The 19,781-nt window shown below is 42.1% G+C and overlaps 2 protein-coding genes across 3 annotated transcripts in view; one reads left to right on the forward strand and one right to left on the reverse strand.

Moving 5' to 3' along the window:
• The window catches only part of PRUNE1 (prune exopolyphosphatase 1), a 260,920-nt gene that overhangs the window by 230,605 nt on the left and 10,534 nt on the right, over positions 1–19,781 (reverse strand). The window lies entirely within an intron of this gene.
• CFAP45 (cilia and flagella associated protein 45) lies at positions 68–19,251 on the forward strand. Its single transcript, XM_075192044.1, has 12 exons — positions 68–240; positions 2,442–2,561; positions 3,014–3,147; positions 4,234–4,378; positions 4,765–4,935; positions 5,294–5,472; positions 13,533–13,662; positions 14,015–14,161; positions 14,902–15,015; positions 16,417–16,610; positions 16,710–16,934; positions 17,491–19,251. Exons 1-12 carry the CDS (start codon positions 238–240, stop codon positions 17,564–17,566), a joined length of 1,638 nt encoding a protein of 545 aa, XP_075048145.1. The 5' UTR covers positions 68–237; the 3' UTR covers positions 17,567–19,251.

Raw genomic sequence — 19,781 nt, forward strand, 5'->3', positions numbered from 1 at the left:
GTGGGACATTACTGCTGTATGGTGGTGTATAGGGGTTAGGTCACACAGTTCTATACACTCTGTATACAATGTATTCACATGCTCACATTCCTCTCTGTGGGGAAGTGGCTCAGAGTGACACCACTTCCTGTTACTGTCTGGGTGTTATGGAGACCAGTGAGAGAGGTGGAAGTGGTGGTTACTGTGACAACAAGTGATCACTACAACATATGACAGTGTATCCTGCACAGTACAGACATGGTGAGAGTATAATATACTATATTGTAATATCCTGTAGTATAATGTACTGTAATATATTAGAATATGCTGTAATATGATATACTGTAGCATAATACACTGTAATATAAGATCATTTACTGTTATATACTAGAATATACTGTAATATAATATACTTTTTTATCCAGTAATATACGATATAAATATATAATAAAAATAATGTTACACTTTTATTTCTTTGTAAATCATAATAATTGCCGAAATCTTTATGTAGAGTAAAGATACGGTAATTTACCATTTTTTACTGTAAACTCAAAGTATAAAAACGACTCATTATTCTATGTTTAAATACAGATCTATAGTTATCTGATTATCTATCTCCTATCTATCTCACATCTCTCTATATCATATGTATATGTCTCCTATCTATCTGTCTTCTATCTATCTAATATCTCATACTTGTCAACTCTTGCGGAATGTCCGGGAGACTCCCGCATTTTGCGAGAGTCTCACGGACTCCCGGGAGACTGTGGCAATCTCCCGGATCTGCCCACTTCACTAGAAAGTGCCCCACTTCCTAGTGAAGTGGGCAGAATTAGCTCCCAAACGCCGCGATTCTCGGTGAATCGTGGCGTTTGGCCCCGCCCCCGCTGTCAAATGTCATGTTTTGCGTCATGACATCACAGGGGCAGGACCAAAATGACGAGCATTTTGGAGCCCCACCCCCATCACGGCCACCTCCCATGACAGGCTCCCAGAAACCAACTATTCAAAGTTGGTAAGTATGTCATATCTATCTATCTATCATATATCTGTCTACTATCTATATATCACATGTCTATTTGTCTCCTATTTATCACATATCTATCTAATATTTATCTGACTCCTATCTATCACATATCTATCTATCTATCTATCTATCTATCTATCTATCTCATATCTATCAGTCTCCTTTCTATCTCATATATATATGTCTACTATCTATCTATCTATCTCATATCAGTCTCCTTTCTATCTCATATATATATGTCTACTATCTATCTATCTATCTCATATATATATGTCTACTATCTATCTATCTCATATCTATCTGTCTCCTTTCTATCTCATATATATATGTCTACTATCTATCTATCTATCTAATATCTATCTGTCTCCTTTCTATCTCATATATATATGTCTACTATCTATCTATCTCATATATATATATGTCTCCTATCTATCTATCTATCTCATATCTATCTGTCTCCTTTCTATCTCATATATATATGTCTACTATCTATCTATCTATCTCATATATATATGTCTACTATCTATCTATCTATCTCATATCAGTCTCCTTTCTATCTCATATATATATGTCTACTATCTATCTATCTATCTATCTCATATCTGTCTCCTTTCTATCTCATATATATATGTCTACTATCTATCTATCTATCTCATATCTGTCTCCTTTCTATCTCATATATATATGTCTACTATCTATCTATCTATCTATCTCATATCTGTCTCCTTTCTATCTCATATATACATGTCTACTATCTATCTATCTCATATCTATCTGTCTCCTTTCTATCTCATATATATATGTCTACTATCTATCTATCTATCTAATATCTATCTGTCTCCTTTCTATCTCATATATATATGTCTACTATCTATCTAATATATATATATATATATATATATGTCTCCTATCTATCTATCTATCTCATATCTATCTGTCTCCTTTCTATCTCATATATATATGTCTACTATCTATCTATCTCATATCTATATGTCTATTATCTATCACATATATATCTATCTATCTATCTATCTATCTATCTATCTATCATCTATATGTCTCCTATCTATCACATATCTATCTATCTATCTATCTCATATCTATATGTCTCCTATCTATTACATATCTATCTAATATCTAGCCTACAATCTCACAAATGGTCACATTGAAACTCTTTAAAGGGCAATATGGGCATGTATCTGTATATTTTGGGCAAATATGTGCCTAAACCCAAAAATACATGGTACCTCTGTGTATTCATAGCTAATGACACCCCCAAATCATAGTGCAGTGCAACGCCCAAGTCTTCACCGACCAGTGGAAAGTTTTATCCAAACCGTAACAATAGTCATCAGAATGCTGCTTGTAAGCACGTCAATCTGTCTCCTCGTGCCCTTCTTGTCACTAAACCTTTTATGTGCTAATTTGTCCACAGCCAGAAAGTGATGTAGGGTCTTTCAGCTCCGGCTCACACGGCTCCCAGCGGTCAAAGGCCTGGAGATACCGAACTAAAGCTTTGAGCTCAGAAATTGACGAGAGTCTGTTTGGCGTGAAGGTGAGTCTAGTGAGCCCCATTGCTGACCAACCGACCTACAATGCACCCCCTTACTGGCAGAAGCTGGAAGCCAACTAAGGTCTCTCCTGCATTAAGCAGTGAACACATATGTAGCCTTGTATATATCCTGACTCCGCCCTTCTTCTGCATATCCCAGGTTCAGCATAAAAGCCTCTGAGCTGTAGTTGCAAAGAACTCCTTAAATAATACAAAATTGTAAAGAAAAATGATGTTATCCTTTACATTTCTTCTAGTCATGTCACAATACTATGGATTCTATTTATTAACATCTGGTGATAGGCCTGTAACCTTCCCAGTAAGATCTGACACAGATTAGCTTTGATTTGTTAATATGGCCCCTTGTGATTGCTCCCGAGCAGTTAGCAGGAAGAATTGATTTGCTAAATTCCAGATAAATGCATTAAAACGCGGCTTGTCTGCTTTCACATAAGAAACTCCCAAAAGACGAAGCTCCCATTGTGCAGAAGGTCGAGAATGGGCGGCGTAAGACAGTGTCGGCACCGACGAGGGGCCACAAACCCGAAACTATCCGAATTATCACCAGCGACTTGATTCGGGACCTCATGTAAGTGCCACGTGATTGTAGTTACAGGAAAGGTGCTTCTAGTTGTCTGTTCCTTTGGAGCTAGATTTACTAAGCTGCGGGTTAGAAAAAGTGGGGATGTTGCCTATAGCAACCAATCAGATTCTAGCTGTCATTTTGTAGAAGGTACTAAGTAAATGACAGCTAGAATCTGATTGGTTGCTATAGGCAACATCGCCACTTTTTCAAACCCGCAGCTTAGTAAATCTAGCCCTTTGTGTTTTCACAAAAGTAGATCTGACATAAACCTTAGTAGATGCCGCTTAAGCCTGAACTACGGCAGGATTGATTTTCAGTACAAAGGTTCCAGCTACAACTTAATTTTATTTGAACAAGATGGAGGTCATCTGCAATATTTTTTATTTTCTTCTGATAGTTAGGGCGAGGATTACTTTTGCAGTGGAGATTATATAATCTCTTCATACTCCAGACGGGATTTTGTCTCTTAATGAGCAAAATCATTTTTTCATTTTGGTGATCTGCCAGTTTCACCAGGAATAACTGTCTTACTTAATATTTGACACAAATAATTGTTATATGGGCTACTAATGAGAAAAAATATACTTTCTCTAGTTACTTCAACCCAATTAGTGCAACATAATATTTCCATCAAAATGAATTCACTTAGCTCCCCTGAGCATAACAATACAGAAGAAGAGTAATTCACACAAGGGGATATATTTACTAAACTGCGGGTTTGGATAAGTGGAGATGTTGCCTATAGCAACCAATCAGATTCTAGTTATCATTTATTTAGTACATTCTACAAAACGACAGCTAGAATCTGACTGGTTGCTATAGGCAACATCTCCACTTTTTCAAACCCTGCAGGTTAGTAAATATACCCCTAGGACTGAGATAGTTATTGGGTCGAGGTACAAAGTTGGACATGCTACTTATAAAAGTTGTATTTCCTCCTGATGATACGCAGCATTCGCACAACGTACTCAGGGCCATTTCGTAGGACAACAAGGATCCTTGATTTGCAGGTTGTGTCCTTGCCTGTAGAGTCACCTGGATTCTGTCCATGACTGTATGTAACATAGATAATATTTTCCTCATTTGTAGTGTGCCCAAAGAGGACCCCTCCGGTTTGTCCCTAATCATGAGTCCCCAGGATTTCATCCGCATCAGGTCAGCTGCACGTGTCCCGACCAAAGAGGAACGTGAGAAGGCAATGCAGTACTTGAAAGAGGAGAAGGAGGCCACCATTGTAAGAATCCCTTCTCGAAAATCATACAGCACATTATAGCACATTAAAAGGCATATGTTAGTTACACATTTCTAATGGATGCTTTACTGTAATAATGGGAATTGTTAGGGAGATCTTAAAGTTAACTCCCAGAGACAATATGCAATTTAGCCATTCCTATCCAGCAGAATAACCCTTTGAGTAATGAATTATAAGTAATCATTGAGCAATGAGTATCCTTATATAGCTCCAATATATTATGCAGCACTTTATAGAGACTGTTTAATCGTTCAACTTAGAAATGATATATACTAAATATTTTCCTTAGCACTGTCCGGGTATTAAAGGACAAGTCCTGTTCAAATTTACCCTATGACTGACCATAAACTTTGTCTACTCAATGTCAGGAAGCGGTTAATGAGCGTAAGACCTTAATGAAACAAAAGGAGATGCTTCGGAAGAAAAACGAGAAGCTGAGCGACCTGGAGGAAGAAGCCCAGCAGAGGGCGCAGTATCTCCTTCAGAGAGCCAACGCCATGCGTATGGAGCAGGAAGATGAAATAAAAAAACTGAACGAGGTGCGTGTACAGAATGCTGACACTTTTAGAATCTTTGTAACTTAAGATAACTGAACGTTCTCTCTCGAGCTATGTGTGTGTATGTTAGGGAGTTTAGACTGCAAGTTCCAATGGGGCAGGGACTGATGTGAATGAGTTCTCTGTACAGCGCTGTGGAATCGGTGGCGCTATATAAATAAATGACGATGGTTCTTTCAGACTTTTGTCCAGTTTCAAAATCGACAGTATACTTTCCTTTTAGAGACAGGCCTACCGCTAATCTATTCTTCTCATTTTAATGTTCGTTTCTGCATTTCCTCGTTTATTATTATATCGGTCCCAACTTATCTCTTTAAAATACAACTGCTACCACCAACAGATGATTCTGAATGCCAAGTGCTATGCCATCTGTGATGCCCAACTTCTGGAGAAGAAAGTGATCTGCCAGGAGCTGGAGGAAGAGCACAAGAGGCTGGACCAGATGATGGAGGTGGAACGGCAGAAAGCCATCAAGATGCAGGAAGAGATTGAGGAGAAGAGGAAACAAGAGAAGATCAGGTAGTGTTAATAATTATTACGCTTAGAAGTTCCGTTCTAGTCAGACACTGAGACTACTGAAAATCTTACTGGCCACACACTGTGGGCTTGAGTAAAGTCTGCACGCAACTTGCGGTTAAAGAAAGAGTGCAAAACATGAGTGGGTTTCTGTCTGTATTCAAATCAAAGAGAATCTCAGGATGCATTTTTTTTTTTTGTAAATCTCTTTTTTATTGAAAGATTGAACAGCTTTTACAAACATATCTATTTTGTATAGAACAATGCATTAAGGATATTCAAAAATATTACGTAAAGACATATATACATGAACACGATTCAACAATAGTTCAGCATAACAATATAGTACCATTTAGTATTCAATAATACATCATGTAGGGATGGGGGAAAGACAAAGAGGGATAGAGAGAGGGAGAGAAAGGTAGAGCGGGAGGGGGGGAGAGAGAGTAAGGGGGGTTCATTTATTCCACTGAGAATATAGTGGTGAATCCTTGAATTCGAGCCACTCAAACCATATGTAATGATATTCCCTGTATTTGTCTTTTGAGGAATAGAGTATGTCGTCCATTATTCTATAGGATTCTATTCGGGCAAACCACTCTCTAATGGTAGGGATATTCGGGGATCTCCAATGTACTGGAATCACGGCCTTTGCCGCGTTGCTAAGGTTTTTAATTGTTGATTTTTTGTATTTAGAGATTGTCATTTTATTATAATTCAATAACCAGTATTTGGGGCAATTAGGTGGCTCAACGCCCGTAATTTCTTTAGTAATTAGAAGGACTGCGTCCCAAAAAGTTCTAAGAGCTATGCAGTCCCACCATATATGTAACGGAGTGCCCGGCGCCGACATACATCGCCAGCACACGTTCGACATCCCAGGAACCATCCTAGCCAGCAAGCTAGGACATCTATACCATCTAGTCATCACCTTATACTGTGTTTCCACCACCCGTATACTGACCGAGCTCGACTGGGTGCGTAAGAAGATATCTTTCCAATCTTGTTCGGATATCGAGCAAGTCAGCTCCCTCTCCCAGTGTCGTATGAAGGTGGGTTGTTTATTAAAGGTGTATTCAATAAGATTACTATAGATGAGAGATAGAGTATGTCTAGGATATAGCGGAGAGGTACATAAAGATTCAAACTGTGTAAGCGGCCGCCCCACAGACTCCCGTACCTCCAAGGATCCGAGAAAATGGCGGAGCTGTATGTATCTCCAAATCTCCGCATTCGGAAGTTTCCATTTAGATTGGAGATCGGCGAAAGGCAAGACCCCAGACGCGTCCACCAGCTGGCCAACCCTGCGGAGCCCCGCCCCAATCCAATGTCTGAACGTCTGTCTAGCAAGTCCTGGGGGAAACCCCGGGTTGTCAAATATCGGGGTCAAAGGCGAGTGTCGTGAGGAAATGTGGGGAACCGAGCGCAATCTGGCCCATCTAGCCAGAGTTGGTGTAACAGTCGGGTGAATGACTTTAGGGAGTGGGTGCAGCCATGTTGAAAATTGAAGTGCCTTGCCTACAACGTAGCTCTCGATCCAGACCCACTGTTTGTCCAGTCTCTGTCTCGTCCAGTCCACCACCCTATTTAACATAGCCGCATCGTAGTATAATGCAAAGTTGGGGAGTTGTAGTCCCCCAGCGTGCTTGCGCATATAAAGTGTATCATGTTTAAACCGGGGGCGTCTACCCTTCCACACAAAATCCCTGACTGCTTTATGTAGCATCTTAAACCAGTAAGTGGGGAGGTGTATGGGGAGCGTTTGAAGCAAGTAGAGGATCCGTGGTAATACATTCATTTTAACCACATTGACTCTGCCTATCAGGGAAAAGCCTTTTGGGCACCAGTTTCTCAAATCCCTACAAATTGAGCTTGTGATAGGAGTAAAATTGTCTTCAAAAATCTTTGCGTTGTCTTTGTTGATAAACACCCCCAAATATTTAAGTCGTGATGGATGCCACGTGAATGAGAATGCTGGCTTCAGGCCTTCAACTACGGCCTCGGGCGCAGAGATGTTGAGAGCTACCGATTTTGAGTAGTTAATTTTAAAGCCAGATAGCTCACCATATTGCTGAAATTCTGATAGTAAATTAGGGATCGAAACCACAGGGTTAGTGAGGATTGCCAGGAGGTCATCCGCGAAGAGGGCCAATTTAAAGCTTTTGTCCTCCATCTGTAGACCAGAGATATCAGGGTTTGCCCGGATAGAGCGGGCCAATGCTTCCATACACAAGATAAAGATCAGAGGAGACAGAGGACATCCCTGTCTGGTACCGTTAGATATTATAATGGGTTCTGATAGTTCCCCATTTACTCTGACCCTTGCAGTTGGCTGCGTATACAAGGCGGCAATTCGAGCCATACTCCGAGGGCCTAAGCCCATGTGACTAAGTACCCCTTTCATAAATTCCCAGTCTACTCTGTCAAATGCCTTTTCGGCATCTGTGGATAGTAAAACTGTTGGGATATTGGCAGTATGCGCATATTGTACTAAATTGATTATCTTAGTGGTGTTGTCCCTCGCCTCCCTCCCTGGAACAAACCCCACCTGGTCAGAGTGGATGATTTGGGTCAAATATGGTTTTAATCTATTTGCTATCAGCTTAGCGTAAAGCTTAATGTCCCCATTAAGTAGAGAGATGGGCCTATAACTAGCACATGAAGCTGGATCTTTCCCTTCTTTTGGCAATACGGTAATCTGAGCAGCTAGCGTTTGAGGGGAAAAGTGTTTCTGGGCAGAAATAGAGTTAAAGGCCTGCAGCAAGAGAGGGGCTAGCTGTGCTTTGAAAGTTTTGTAGTAAAGAATGGTGAAACCATCCGGCCCCGGGCTTTTCCCTGATGGTGTCGTCTTGATCGCCTCTTCCAGTTCCTCGATCTTAAAGGGTTCTTCTAATAATTGTACGGCATCCTCATCTAATGTGGGAAAATCTATGCGCTTAAGGTATTCTGCTATGCGAGCCTGTTTGGTCGGGTGGTTAGCTGTGTTCAGCGTGTCGAACAAATTGTAAAGCTTAGTGTAATAGGTCTGGAACGCCCCAGCAATATCAGTGGTGTGAACTAGTGTGGACCCTGCGTCTGTCTTAATCTGAGGAATATATAGTTGGGCTCTCTGTTTGCGCAGTGCACGAGCCAGAAGCTTCCCTGGTTTATCTCCCCATTGATAAAACTGGTTCTGACATCTACGTAGGTCATGTTTAATTTTATCTGACATTAATTGGTTCAGAGTCTTCCTGGTTTCTGTCAATTCTGTCATAACAGAGGGATCTAAGAAAGATTTGTGTCGCATTTCTAGTGTCTTGATTTTTTCTAGGAGTGAATCCCTATATGCTATTCTTTCTCGCTTTCTGATCGCACCCATTTGGATAAGTTTACCTCGTATAACGCATTTATGAGCTTCCCATAGAGAAATCTTCGAAATGTCAGGGGTGTCATTAGTCTGGACATAGTCCGCAATGGCCTCTTCTATCACTGTCTTGTTATGCGCTTCCTGGATTAAGAGCTCGTTTAACCTCCAGGTGAAAGGTCTACTACCTGTTCTGGAAATAGAGAGCGTCAGATACACCGGCGCATGGTCAGACCATGTAATCTGGCCTATAGCTACTTCTGATATCATGGGCAAATGGTTGTGGGTGAGAAAGAAATAGTCCAGTCTCGAATATGTATTATGTGGGTGCGAGAAGAAAGTATAGTCACGGTCTGTGGGATGTTTAAGACGCCATGTGTCGACCAGCTGGTGTTCGTGCAAAGTACGTCTCACCCTTCGATACAGCTTACCGGCCAATCTAGCAGATCCTGAAGATGAGTCCGTCGGTGGATGCAGAACCCAGTTGAAATCTCCGCCTGTTATGGTGATGCCCTTCTTTATCGATTCCACTTTATCCAGTAGCTTTTCTAGAAATAGAGGTTGATTAGAATTCGGACCATAGATGTTAACAAACGTATACATTTGGGAAAAGATTGTACATGTCACTGCCAGACCTCTGCCTTCTTGTAATATATGTGGGTCTATATTCTGAACAGGTAGACGACTAGACATGAGAATTGCCACTCCCAAGGACTTGTTTCCTGCATTGTCACTTGTGAAGACATACGGGAACTGGCGACTGTGCAACCTTGGAACAAAACCTTGTTTAAAATGAGTTTCCTGTATGAAGGCTACATCAATTTTTTTAGCTATGAGGTCGCGCAATAAACGGGACCGTTTTTCGGGGATATTCAAACCCTTGACATTAAGGGTAACACATTTGAGTCTACCCACCATTACCAAGCAGTTCTAAGTGATTACATGTGTACCACCACAAAGGGGAAAGAGGTATGAACCCGTAAGTAGATTGTAGTTGGGGAAGGTTAGAAAAGGTAGGGATAAGGGGGAAGGGAAGAGGGTCAGGAAGCCATAAATGTTTAAACTGAAGTATCAGTATCAACAAAGAACTAAGAATCTTTGGCACGTTTATAAGACCGTTCCGGCAGTCCATGTAGGACCATGGTCCAGACATGACCCGGAATATAACACTCGGTCTTAGGGCCCTGAGGAGAACAGCAAACCGCGACAATCAAACAAACATAAATAAATGTTCCGCACCTCACCCCCAGCTGAGCCCTGGGTGATCTCAACCCAGGCCCCCGCCCAGCAGAGAGGCGCAGAACCTACATTACACATATGCACTAACAAATCTAATTTTGTGAAACATTAAGCATGAACACATAGCTTATCGAAAATACTTGAACAATATAACAGTAGAAAACTTTAGAGAACTTTAGAAAAATGATGATGGGCTAAACAGATCAATAATGGTCATCAGCAGTTTAGAATAGCACATTAGGGATGAAGAATATTAAATAGACAAAAATAAAATAAGAATATTGAGGATATTCTCGCCCAAGGAAAACAATCTACAATAGAAGGCCTTCAGCAGGGTCTTAGGAGAGGTCTTCCTCCGAGGAGTGGATATTCGCACTCAGTTGTGCATAATCAAGTGTTCCCTTGCGCCTGCTGATTCAAACGCTTTTGCGGTGACCGTTTAGATCTACTTGAAAGGTGGAATCTATCGTCGTGTTGTGCCTCCATTACCGGGTATAGACGTTGATGGGATTCCTGCCATTCAGCTAGAGCAATTAGTGGAATGCTCAAAGTGGAGCAGAAGTCCGGCAAGTCCGGCGGAATCCTGAGGACTGCTGACTTTCCCTCATGTGTAACTTGCAGTTGGAGCGGAAAGCCCCATCTGTACTTAATTGATTTTTTCCGGAGCTCCTCCGTGAGGGGTTTAAGCTGCCTCCGAAATTGTAGAGTTTGCCAGGAGAGGTCTTGGAATATGTGGATTTCCTGACCGTTGAACTCCAATCCTTGGAGACCCCTTAGCTTGCGTACAATCTCATCCTTCTGCGTGTAGTAATGGAGTCGGCATATAACATCTCTAGGCCTTTCCGTTGGGGCCCCCCTTGGGCGTAGTGCCCTATGCGCTCTGTCAAATACAATTGTATTGTCTGATGGTAATTCCAGAACCTCATTGAACACCTTTGTCAAAGCGTCTATCAGGCCCTGTGGGGGGACATCCTCCGGCAAACCCCGTATTCGTAAGTTGTTCCGACGACCCCGATTATCTAAATCATCTATCTTTTGCTGGAATCCTTGCAGAGCCTTAGCTTGTTCCGCCACCGTCTTTTCTAGAGCTGTAACACGTTCATCTCCCTTTTCCTTGTGTTCTTCAAGGGCCACCAGGCGATGGCCAAGGTGGGCGATGTCTGCTTGCAGTGTGGCCACTTCTTGGTGGACAATCTCTTGCAATTTTGCTTCCAGTGCTTCAAAATCTTTTTTGGAGGGTAGCTCTTGCTTAGTCGGGAGGGACTTAAGCATTTGTAGGACCTGAGACAGATCCTGTTGGTCTGCTACCCCATTCCCCTTCTGACGGTTTGTGTCATCCTGGCGTGTGTCAGGTGATGTTGAGCCAGAAGCAGCAGAAGGAGATGTCATCTCTGGTTCTTCCGCGGCCACAGGAATTTGTAGATATGAGCGAAGATCGGAACGTTGAGGGGTCTCCTGGGGTTTTTTATGGTTTTTCTTGGCCGAGCTTTTTCGGTCTTTGCCCATCAAGGCGATCCTAAGCGTGTTCAGCGACTTGTTCAAAGTATAATAATCATTGCAGGTAGTACATACTGTTGTGGTAAGATTGCCGCTATCTGCGTCTCCTCATGATTGGTCTAGGCAGCCATCCCGCAGAACGCGGCCCGCAGTCTGTTTAAAGGAATATTACAGTGTGTCCAGTGCGCCCCTGTCTGGCCAGAGAGCTAACTTCCATATAACAGACTTGAAGAATTTATGTACTTGTAGATTTGGATGGGTAATGTAGTAACGGGAAACTGCCACTAGATGTCAGTGTTGCTACATCAGAGTAAATGTTTCCACTGAGAGAGGCCTGATTGCAGGTGAAACTATTCTTTCTGTGGATCTGTATTTCAAAGCTGCTATCTGTGGAGGACTCACCTCCCTCAGCCAGACAATATATATAATTAGTTAACTTGTACCTTGAGGCCAAAGTGACAGCGTCTGGAATCAAATTCTGGTCTGTGTTGTGGCAGGTGCTGAGGCGCTAGCAGGCAGATGGCTTGGTTTGCCCCGTTGGATCAGGAGAGCCGACAGACCCTGGCATTCCCAGCAGCGCCACCGCGACCACCCACAGCCTCACCTCCGTGTTTCAGTGCAGCGCTGGAGGATCCCTCCTTCTGCTTACAAATATCAGCAGCTGCGCCTGCAGAGCTGTCCCGCCGAGAAGGACTCCGCCTGGACCCCCGACTAACCGGAGCTGCTGGACACCTGCCGGAGAGGTAAGCTTTGGCTAGATTGGTGGCGGTGATCAGTCTTCAGAAGACACGAGGAGGGCTAGGCCGCACTCCCGGGCATCAAAGGCAGGGCAGAGCCTCGGGTGTTTGACGGCTCAGACCGTCACCTGGATGCTCCGTGGAACAGCTCCGCCCACGTGTGGACCGTGAGCACACCCCAGTATTGGACACCGAGGGGTTCTGTATTGTTTGGAGCAGGAGCTCACTCCCAACGCGTCCGACTCGAATGGCCGCCAAGCCACGCCCCCCCCTCTCAGGATGCATTTTAATGTGAACATTGGCGTTAGTACTCTCTGGCTAACTGTTACTTGCCGTATGTAGACATACAGAACAGAGAGCAGTATACTCCCATGTATATGTGCAACAGGTCATATCAGAACACATCCCAAAAACAATATATTAGAAAATAAATTAAACAGTATAGTCATTAACAAAAATATGGTTGGTAAGAATTTTATTTTTTTTTCTTAAACATTACATTCAGAATTCAAGATTTTCTTAATGCGTACTGTACATACAATGCGTTTTATAGTCTGTCTTACTTGCATACACATGTTCTGTGCTGTCGAGTGGCACACATATGTGTAGTTTTTAAAACAAAAATTATGTTGTGACAGTGATCACTATCAGTCGGCACTTTCCCTGTAGCTGGTGCAAGTGTTTCGGTTATAACAAGCGTACTTACGAGAAGCTCAACGCTTTAATCGCCCGCATCTGCATCGGAACATCCTCCGCACACCATTACTATACATAGCCTACGACTGCCCCTACGAATCAAGCACAATATTGTGTGCCAAGAATAATGGGATTGTCATAGATCGGATCATTATCGGACATGTTGGTAAATGCGGTAGGAAGATAGATGGCTCTCTTCAGCCCAAGCTCAACTGATAGGACTGGTTCAATTTCACCTATTAAGTGTGTGGTTAAACTGATCTCTTATCATGTTGGTTGGTGCTGGTGCTGAATGACAAGATCCTATCATTTCTAGCTGGCAATAGTTCCATTTTTATCCAATAAACACTATGGGCTAGATTTACTAATCTGCGGGTTTGAAAAAGTAGGGATGTTGCCTATAGCAACCAATCAGATTCTAGCTTTCTTTTATTTAGTACCTTCTACAAAATGATATCTAGAATCTGATTGGTTGCTATAGGCAACATCCCCACTTTTTCAAACCCGCAGCTTAGTAAATCTAGCCCTATGTGTCTTCTTCCTTTCCACAGAGGGAAACTTCATATCATACAACAGATAGGCGAAAACCAGGAGTCCAGGATCCTGGAGGAGGAACAGAGGGAACAAGAAGCTCAGCAGATGCTTCAATATCTGGACGAGCTTCAGATGGAAGATTACAAGGTACATAGACTGTGGAATGGCCGGCAGAAAGATATCTTTTTTCATCATTTCTCGATCCTCTTCCCAAAGTTGCCGTGTTAGTAAGCTGTGTGTGTGTCCAGGGGGAGGGTTTCATTTTGGCAAAATATCTGGTAACATTCAGAAATATTAATGCTGAGAGTTCTGTAATTGATTAGACATAACAGTAAGTGAATGCGAAAATATTAATGGTAACATGTTGTGTAGAAAAGTGATTTAAATGCTTCACATCACTGTAAAACAAAGTAGTGTATAACATTTGCATTGATATATCAGATGTCTTGGCTATATCTTTTTCTCTCATCTTTCTTTGATCCTGCTTTTACCCCACCAGGATATGGAGAATAGGAGAAAAGAGCAACTTGTGATCCAGGAAGAAATCAAACGTATTAACTCGGAGAACGAGAAGAAGAAGATAGCGAGGAAGGAACAGGAGAAGCTGGCGGATCTGAATGTCTTGGAGTACAACAAACAGAAAATGGTACTAGGGGAGGCCAGAGACTCTGCTCTCACTCCCTAATAACATCTAGGGGTTGAATGTATCAAGCTGTGAGTTTCAGGCGGGTTTGAAAAGTGAAGAAGTTGCCTATAGCAACCATTCAGATTCTAGTTATCATTTATTTAGTACATTCTACAAAATGACATCTAGAATCTGATGGGTTGCTATGGGCAACATCTCCACTTTCAAACCCGCCAGAAACTCACAGCTTGATATGTTCACCCCATAGAGTTAAGAGTTAAACTCCAATTGCAAAAATATTCTGTGCACAATTGTGTTTAGCACGGTGTAACATATATACTAGACAAAGTGTTACGTTATTTCTTTGTGCAAACTCGAGAGGTTGTCTCTACCACCTCTTGGCCTGCTCATCATCATTCGTTATTATTATCTTTTATTTATAAGGCGTCACAAAGGGTCCGCACCATATTCACATACACCTGTTCACTAGGCAACACCCCAAGCTATTTTAATTGACTTTAATAACTCAGTAAGATTGACAGGAGGGCTCTGGGAGCATATACAAGGATTCTGGGGAAGAGAATACAAGCAATTGTACTAAATGATGAGCTTTTCACACTCCCTAGAAACTAGACTAGGAAGCTGTTTCAGGCTCTTGCGGAATGATAAGCATTGGGGTGTCTGTGGGTGGGCATGCTGGGGTTTATAGTTACACTACTTCTGGAATAATCTAGAATGAAGGAATTTATTTCCATTTATAGGCTCGAGAGGCAGAATATGAAGCTGAGCAGAAAAGGATTAAAAAGGAGAAAGAAATGGAAGTGGCCCGTCTCCGAGCATTACAGGAGAGGGCTGTCGACCACCGTGCAGAGCAGGTATGTACTATTTTATTGTAAATGCATTTGAAATACAGAAATTGGATGTGCTGGACGTGTAGATTATATTGTTATAATATTAAAGCTAGTGTGAAACTAATACACAACAGGCAACGTTAAAGAGATGCTTTTACTAATTGACCTCTGTTGGTTTTCTTTAAAAGAGGCCACAAAACCAGGTCCCAGCTGGTTTTGGTCAGGACAGAGATAATTTGTTTGGGAATGGCATCAAAGAAAATACTAGATTAAGGGATATAGTATAAAGAATGTGGCATTATGAGGCATATGGTAGATATGGGCAGAAAACAAAGCAGTTAGGAGGTATGGTAGCTTTCCCAAAGAAATTTCATGGACAAGTTTTGAAGGTTATGAGAATAGCATTCCATAGCTGAGGTGCAGCACTAGAGAAGTCTTGTAAGAGGTAATGACATTTTGCCATCCACCAAACTGTCTTGCACAATAATTGAACATGCTTTCAAAATTACAGATAGACCTGAGGGTAAATGTATGAATCTCCGGATTCCCTTTACAATGCAGCGCCGCTTTAAATTTAAGCGCTGAAGAGGCTGAACACGCCGGAGATGAAGAATCCGGAGATTCATACATTTACCCCCTGGTTGGTTTAACAGAGGGTTTTTTCCTCCAGCATGATGCCTTTAGCAGTTGTGAGTTTACAATACAATCATGTGATTGTCTAAAGAACTTATACTCCCTTTCTCTTAAATTCTTTGAGAGACACTGGAAGCATAGGGTATAAAGATGGGCACTTCAAGAAATTCTTACTAAGGTCTGAGCTTCTCCTGTTAGTTTTTCAAAGTGCCTATAGTAACAGGGCACTTTTATCTTTTGTGCAGCCTATGCAACAAATTATCACCTGTCCAGTCAGTTCTCTAAGTTTTCCTCAAAGACGCATTTGTCACTATTTTGGTGACTCAGCAGAGACAATCTCACCAGGGGTCGCCCATTCACTGGACAATTGTAACGACAGACGTAGGGGCTGGTGGGTAGTGATTTTTCAGTGCCGTCTTCAGGGGCTGTACCAAACAGGAATCTGGACTTCCAATCAATCTTATGGAACTGAGAGCGATCTCAAACACTCTTGTCAAGGCTCAAGCTCTTCTAAGGGGAAAACCAATAAAAATTCAATCTGACAATGCCACAGCTGTGACATACATCAATCACCAGGGAGGCGAAGAAATCCTTTTCTCAAAGTCCAAGGGGGCACATTGGACGGCAACGCATTTTACATTCTGGTTTTGTTCCTTGTTGTCTTAATGTGTCTGTAATTGGAGGATGAGATCCTCTTTGTTGTTTCTCTGTCTCCTCAATGGACTTAAAGAAAAAAAGATTTAACATAAATATAAGAAATCCCCTTTTCAGCTAATGTTTCTTATGTTCCAGGATGCTCTTCGAGCAAAAAGGAACCAGGAAGCCTTAGAGAGATCCTGGCGGCAGAAAGAGAAAGAGGAGGCACTGAAGCAGGCAGAAATGAATTCCATGTTGAGGAAGACACGTCTGGAGCAGGTGGCCCAGAAGGAGCACTTCCTGGCTGTACAGGCACAGCGGGAGCGGGTAGAATTTGACAGAGTTTTAAGGTAGGGAGAGTTGGATCTTTCCAAGCCACATGACAGCAGGTGTGACAGAGCATTGGTGCAGGCCATCTAATTGTCCTCTGTTGGATGTTTCCATGTCAGGGCTCAGCACGAACTGGCCGAGAGACAACTGAAGGAACAGGAGGAAAAAAACAGTAAGTTGATGAAGCACGCGGCACAGCTAAGACGCCAGGTGCGGGAGCACGAACAGCAGCAAGTCATGGCACGCATTGGCTTTTTCGAGGAGGGGAAGAAGCTGGCCGAGGAAGCCCGACAGCGCAAAGTGCGTCTGGATGAAATTAAACAGAAAAAGCTGGAGGAGCTGCGGTGAGTATAACATAGAGAATCGGGCGCAATTGAAGTTGTATCATAGCAGAACATGGAAGTGTGTTTGCTCATTATGGTCATCTGCCCTATCACGACTCTGTAGGACTGTACCCGTAGCCTCATTTCAGTTGCTGTGATAACCTAGGGTCTTCTACTTTTAGGTAGCAGTACAGTCTGCTGGCCAACATCTAGAGAACCTCAATTTGAACCTCAGCTATGCATATAAAAAGAATAGCATATGTTCAGTGTTATTTTTATTTAATCAATATTAATTATTATGTTTATTGTATTTATTTACATTGTACGGTTTGTCTTAAATTATTATTCATTAATATGAGTGGCTTATTCCTTATGAATCATGAAAACATTTCGATAGACTACAGAAGAACGTTGTTCCAGTTGTCAGATTAAACAAATGGCGTAAGTCTGGTTCAGCTTTGTCAAGGTGTAAATACTGATCAGAGTTTCCTCACCACATAAAGCACTGTAATATATCACCGATCTTCCATCTAATCCCCCCTGCTTTATTTAAGTCAGTGTATTTGCTCCCTTGCAGTATGGCGGGACTTCCCGACAAGTATTGCTCGATGGTTGTACGGAAGGCCGAGGTACCTATAACCACCGCCCAGTGAGGAGAGACTGAAAAGACCCCAAAGAGCTGCTCGTTCTTGGTGACGTGTCGCCTCTGCCTGGTTCCTAGAGACGCAGCTTTTGGCTTAGTGTGTACACCACGAAAAGATACAATCTTCTAACTTTCATATATCTCTTTTACATTTACAACACCCATCTATTAGGTTGTTCTTATTATCATTCTGAATATTTAGTTTTCATTAAGTAATCCATTGCTTTAGGTACAAAGCAGATAAGTATCTGCTAACGTTACATAATTCACACACACATCCTGTACATGTTACATCTGTCACATATTAAAGTATGTTGCTGAGTTCATATTTGTACTTCTATGTTTATGAGCTTATTTTATTACACGGTGCAGTGAGCAGTTGCTGTGAGCCATAGCAACCAATCAGATGTCAGCTCTTTAACAGTCTAGTGTAGTCAGACAAGTGGAAGCTGAAATCTGATTGGTTGCAGGACATCATTGCTCTCTGCACCATGTTATAGAACAAGCCCTATGGGGGGCTTCATAACAGAATACAGAGGCCACAAATCTGCTGGATTGCTATGAATTTCATTTCTGATACCATTTTTTATGGCACAAGCTATGTCAGTAAATATGGTGTATGTCAATTAAAAAATGTTAATACCACCCCCCATGCTCTGTCCACATTACCAGCTCAGGTTCTAGATAGACTAACAAAGGCGGGTAGTAGGGGAGGAATAACATTCTGGTACCGCTATTTCCAGTCCCTGGTCCCACCCTCCAAGACTGCAACCCAAGCACGTTGGGAGGCAGATATTGGCCTGATTCTCACTCCCCAGCAGTGGGAAAAGATCTTTATATCCTCACACCACATGTCTAGATGCATTAATCACACCGAAATGCATGTTAAGCTCCTCAATCGGCTCTATCTCACCCCGGATCGCCTTCATAAGATATGGCCAAGTCAGTCTAAATTCTGCTGGCGTCAATGTGGTCAGATAGCAGATGTCTATCATGTCTTTTGGACATGCCCAGTGATTCAGGCGTTCTGGGTAGAGGTATCCGCCTTGATCTCGGAGGTCCTGCGAGTTTCTATCACTCTTGACCCAGGGGTAGCCCTCCTACATATATATCAGCCTGTGATCCCTAGCTATAAGCGCTATCTATTGGGACACATACTAATAGCCGCTAGAGCAGCAATAGCTCAGAACTGGAAGTCCCCTGCTCCCCCCAGCATCTCTAAGGTCAGGTCTAAAATCCAGTATAGTTTTGAGATGGAGACAACAGATGTGCCCTATACGTCATCCGCCTCCAATCCAATTTTCAAATGGTTTAACTGGCACGAATATGTCACAGAGGGCTCCGGTAGAGCACGGGTAGCCTCAAATCTTTCACCCTCTCCCTCTCCAGCAGTCCTCATAGAGGAACCCCAACTTAATGAATAGGCTCTGCCTGTGTGTTATTTGAGCTACCTAGGTTTTAATGTGTCCCCATTTGGTGTACTACAAGAAAGACCAATGTGTATATCTTATTTTTGCTGTTCAAAGTAATGTGCATGTTATAAGATCGCTGTTTCAAATAAGTGACTTCCCCCCTCCCCCCCAGCGTGGGGGTTCCCCCCCTTTTCTTTGTTCCTTCAATTGTACTTGTCCCCCTTTCTTTTTTTCTGTACCCCATTTAACTTTGAAAATCTCAATAAAAATTTATTGAAGTAAAAAAAAAAATGTTAATACCTGTAGTGTAAAATTTATCTTCTGTATTTTATAAGGGTAATATGGCTGGGTCACATGGTACACCAATATCACATACAAAGTTTCTTAAGTTTACCTAGAAGATCCAAGGGCTTTCATAGTTAATAAAAAACAAGGTGAATGAACCAAAGGGTCTCGTCATAAGGTGTTCATTATGCCCTACAGGAGTGTAATGACAATCCCCATAAGTGATATTAACTAGATGCTACAAACTGTCAGCACTTTAAGTAAGCAGAACGAATCAAGGCGATGTTCAAAAACATGTTTCTATAAGGTGAGAGTGTGATCCTGCTGACATCTAAAGCCTAAAACACAAAATGAGAAAAGAGAAGATTAAAGAGCCACAGCTTGGGTAGGAGCATTGTGTAAACAGCCAACAAGACAAATTCTGGTTTGAGAGAATTCAAGGCCACTAAGTGGTGAAGTTCAACAGAGTTATGGGCTTCAAGGGTCCACATCACATGTAGAGCTTTGTCGTCTGTTTGCTGACTTTTT

This window comes from Mixophyes fleayi, chromosome 12 (genome assembly GCF_038048845.1).
Source record: "Mixophyes fleayi isolate aMixFle1 chromosome 12, aMixFle1.hap1, whole genome shotgun sequence".
Classification (NCBI taxonomy): Eukaryota; Metazoa; Chordata; class Amphibia; order Anura; family Limnodynastidae; genus Mixophyes; species Mixophyes fleayi.